The following is a 4,650-nucleotide window of genomic DNA, read 5'->3' as shown; positions in this document are numbered from 1 at the left end:
ATAAGAAATAAAGCTGCCCAGCCAAGAAACTGGGACTCGGGAACCATTGAAAGCGAAGTGACTTGGTCTTACTTATGCTTTTGGAGTGATTTACTCAGATTGTAGTTAGAAAGACCACCTCCTCACTTGTTTCAAAAAATAGACGTGAAGGTGAGCGCATGGAATATAGTTAGTTCAGACATAGTAGAAGAGGTAAAAGTTGATAAACACCTGAACAAGGACAGTGGCAGCTGGTGTAATAATGATGAGACACATCTGAACGACATTTGGGATGACTCCTAGATGCTAGCTTGGTGCCTTTCACTGAGTTGCAGAGTATTAGATTATGATTTAGGCAAGAGGTTAGGTGAGTTAGGTTTTAGACATACTGAATCTGTGATAAGTGGGTATCAAGGTAAAATGTCCACTAGGGATTTCAGTTTATAGTCTGCACCTCAAAACCATAAACTGATACCTGAGTTAGAGATATGTTGTGATTTGTCAATATATATGAGCCACATACTGTCATAAAACACAAATCTATGGGAGAGGATTAGATTGCCACAAAAAATGTATAGACTGAGAAACTGAAAAAGCCTTGGAGAGTGATAATACTATATCTCAAAGGTAGTCCTGTTCTTCAAAGAAAGGATTCTGAGCACTGGCTAGAGGAGTTGAGAAGAAACAAAATGAGAACAATGTCAAAATAATATGGTCATTAGTGTCTCACCACAAAAACACAAAGTTGGGAAAATGTTGAATGCATTATAGAGTGGTTATTGGTGAGGATGGGGATGGTGTCCTTCTTAGATTAAAGGGAGGAAGGTAAAAATGTGGGAACAGTGAATATAAACTGCTTGCTTTATAAGCCTGGCTGTGAAGGGAAAGCAGGAAACAGGGCTGCAGTTATTCCAGGATTAAGGAGATGACACTTGGGGAGAAACCTGAAGCTATGTTTAGGCTTAAGGCAGAACATGAGAAGAGGACACAGAAGCAAGAGGTGGGCAGTAGGAGTCACTGAAGAATGTAAGGGTGACTTTGTAGCACCACTTCAGCGGGCTGAGAAAAGAAGTGCAGACAACCATTTGCCTTAACATACTGCAAACACTGTATTTATATTGCAGGTTTATAAATATGGAGCTTTATTGCTTTTACACTATCGACAGTGCTATTCAAGGAATAGTCATCCTGGCTTTTAATACTAGTTATTCTTCACCTTTAGTTACTGGAACCTTTACAAGAAACAGAAGATGAAAACAGCGGAGCATCTCAGGAGACGATCGAGAGATGCACATACCCACATAAATACAAAAAAGTAAGAATTTCTTCTGTGCGATGTCTACATTATTGAAATGCATAAGATTTAGTATTATGGACCTCTGAATTCAGCTACATTATTACTAAAGCAACACATGCATATGATTTTTAAAAATTTGAAAGTTTAAAAACATATCTTCTGCGGTTTCTTACCCTGAAGTCCCAAGTTTTTCTTCCCAGAAGAAAAATCATAGTTAAGGCTTTCTTACGTAATCTAGGCATTTTTAGGCATTAATAATGTACATCTGTACACATTTTCCCTTCCACTTTTAAAAATAACACAAAGAGGATGACAAGCGAACCGTTTTTGGGCATTATGTTTTCATTCTGCATCATCCCCCACATGGCACCCATATTCTCTTGAATAACTTATAGAGTAATTTAACTGGCCACTTATTTTGACATTTAGTTAACCTACATTTCTTACATTGTACCCTCAATTTATAGTATTATTTAGAGAAGTTGTGCAATAGACGTGTTATATAGATTTCTTTCAACAAACAACTGTGCTATGGAGACTAATAATAAGAAAGTGAAAAATCACTGTATTTTTCTTCTATTTTCTAAGAGTAAAAAAGAGCTATTACCACTAAATTTAAGTCCTTTCAGTTGTCTAAGCTAAAGACTATGTCATCGGATTAATTTATTTGAGATTATTTGAAAATTCCTTAGTGAAGGCTATGTGTGATGATGGGACAAAAATAGAGTTTGTAATCATCCTAACAGTGTATTAAATATAGTACTTTTTCCAAGTAATTAGTTACTTTTTATTTTCCTTTTGATGCTGCTTATTTAAGTCTTAAAATAACTTAGTTGAAATTAGTCACTTAACTCATCCATTAACTCATCACAGTTATACCTGGGAGATGAGTTGTGGCCGAATGTGTAGTTTTCTTTGGCATTGTCTGTCAAATAAACACAGACTTTACTCAGTTGTTCAGTAATGTCATCCCACTAACACGGTGACACCCGATCGCCTCTCACAGAGGGACCAGCCCCGCCAACAAGCCGGCGAAGCACCGACTCAGGAAGCCACCGAGGAGCAGTGCACTATCTGCCTCTGCACTTTGGAGGAAGGGGAAGATGTGAGGTAACCAGACATGAATTATCTAAAATCCGTTGTCAAAACTGTGCATGAGATTTTATGTGAAAGTAGACTAGAAGCCACATAAAGATCACTCCTGGAATATCGTGTTACCAATCTCCGACAGGTAGGGAATTGCCTTCCCATAGTGAGTGAAAGGAAAAGATCTAAGTCTCTGTATTGCTACCAGTGGGTTGGGATGGGAAATATACTTGGGCAGGGAAATTTTGTGGTCAAATTGTCTTCTCTCAATCTCGCAGAAAGGAGAACTTGACAGGCTTTGGAGGCAGAGACTGTCAAATCAAAGTATTCTCCGAGGCTTAAAGAGGGGGAACTCGATTAACTCCACGCAGTGTTAGACAGCATCTTCTCATAAATTGATTTTGTCCTAAAATGCCCTCTTACTTCTGGGGACTATTCAGTTCTTACAACTTTGCAACTTAGAAAATGTTATGCTAACCCAATATTAATTTTAGGGATTTTCTTTTTATACTCTCTTCATTATTTTGCACCTGTTCTGTTTTGATCCAAAGTACATAATCCCATGTGAAAAAGGTTCTATAACATATGTAACAGAACCGTATGCTAACTCTGTTGCCCTAATTGATGAGGGTAACTTTATCCTATGTCTTCACTCGGCTGAGAGAGAAAAAAGCTATAAACATCTGTCTGCCATACCACATACAGGTTATTTGATCACTGTGTTGCCAGTGAAATTTATAAGTCTGGAAGCTAACTTTTCTTACAGTAGTGGTAATACCGTTCAAAGAGGAATTGGAGCATCTCTTTTTAGCAAGAACTGGGAAGTCTAAAAATGTGTGACAGCTCGTAGCAGTGGTTTAGAAATGCATACTTCCATCACACCCTTCACTCAGATTTACCCTGTCTTGCCTCGATGCTTTATTTCTCAATTGCTAAGTGATGATTTAGTGAAGTATACCAAAGTAAATATCTGATTTGAAGCTACTTTCTTTCCAATTAATTACTTTTCGTGGAGATATAATTGGCACATATTAGTTTCAAGTGCACATGATTCGATATTGCAAATATATTACAAAATGGATTAAGCTGTTTTTCAAAAAGAGTGCCATAGTATTCAGTGGCTGTAACAATTACCCACAAAACCCTAATTAACCTTCAATCAATCTGTACTTTATAAAGATCCTCTAGATAGAAAATAATATGACATATAAGATTTCTTAATTAGTGTGACTAGAACTCATGCTAGAATGAGTTCTGATATTGTTGAGAGAGAGATACATTTCTCAAAGTGTTTCACAAATTTATTTCATAGGGAAAATACATATTTTTGCAATTTTAGGTAACAGGGACATACTGCCAACTCAGCAGATTGGCAGCTCACGTACAGAAACAAAACTGGAATAACTGCCAGTGTAGGTTTTAAAATCCTTGAGTTTTTACATGATTTGGTTCCATAGCTGAAACAGTTAGTCATCTTGTGTATTTCTGCCTTATTCTGCCCACTGTTGATTTAATGTAGGTGTGACTGTCATTAGAGAGGCCTCGAGGTTGTTGAATGTTTTACAGATAAAAGAGATAGATGTCTGGTAACTTTGAAACACTCCTGAATTATTACAGGTATACCACGGGCAGTTGTCATAAGATTAATTTTGTGCTTTCTGTTGTTTTTGCCGATCATAGACGTCTTCCTTGCATGCACATTTTTCATCGAGTGTGCATCGACCAGTGGCTGGCTACGACTACGAGATGCCCCTTATGCAGAGGGGACATCGAAGACCAGCTGCCACATGAAAATTAACACCACGGTCGGAACTGTCGCCCTCCCTCTCCTTCCCACCCTCCTGGTACACAATCCTACGAAGAACAAAAAAACAACACTAGAACACATCCAAGTAATACCAGAGCTCACTAGAGAGGAGTTAGGCACTCTTTGAAGACTCCACAATGACTATTAGGAGTTTAAGGCTTCAAGAACAAGCACTTTAATCTGCAGAGCTGAATAACACATTTGACTACTGAGACAGCACATTAAAAATTTCAGTATTTATTTCTTAGAGCTACATTTACACGTGAGACCTGATTATAGTCAAACAAATGCTACATGACAGTGTGCATGTACCTGCCTGTGTCTGAATGCGCGCGTGGGAGAGGACACGGGGGACACTCTGCTTGTTCCCTCAGAGGCCCAGTGATGAAACTGTGATGCCTCTTATCCCTCCACAGCCCTCGAAGGAACGTGGAATCAACCCCAGCATGTACATCAGGTTCATTTGGGGTGGGGAAGTAGA

General features: G+C 38.4%; 1 protein-coding gene across 1 annotated transcript; it reads left to right on the top strand.

The window, feature by feature from the left end:
• The first annotated feature begins 904 nt into the window (after positions 1 to 904).
• Positions 905 to 4,160, top strand: LOC130681242 (E3 ubiquitin-protein ligase Arkadia-like). Its single transcript, XM_057493865.1, has 4 exons — positions 905 to 979; positions 1,202 to 1,294; positions 2,283 to 2,386; positions 4,043 to 4,160. The coding sequence occupies exons 1-4, from the start codon at positions 905 to 907 to the stop codon at positions 4,158 to 4,160; spliced, it is 390 nt and encodes a 129-aa protein (XP_057349848.1).
• The last annotated feature ends 490 nt before the right edge of the window (positions 4,161 to 4,650 follow it).

The sequence above is a fragment of the Manis pentadactyla genome, chromosome 16 (genome assembly GCF_030020395.1).
Source record: "Manis pentadactyla isolate mManPen7 chromosome 16, mManPen7.hap1, whole genome shotgun sequence".
Classification (NCBI taxonomy): domain Eukaryota; kingdom Metazoa; phylum Chordata; class Mammalia; order Pholidota; family Manidae; genus Manis; species Manis pentadactyla.
Note: the sequence above shows the minus strand (reverse complement) of the source record. Positions and strands in the feature narration are given on the sequence as shown.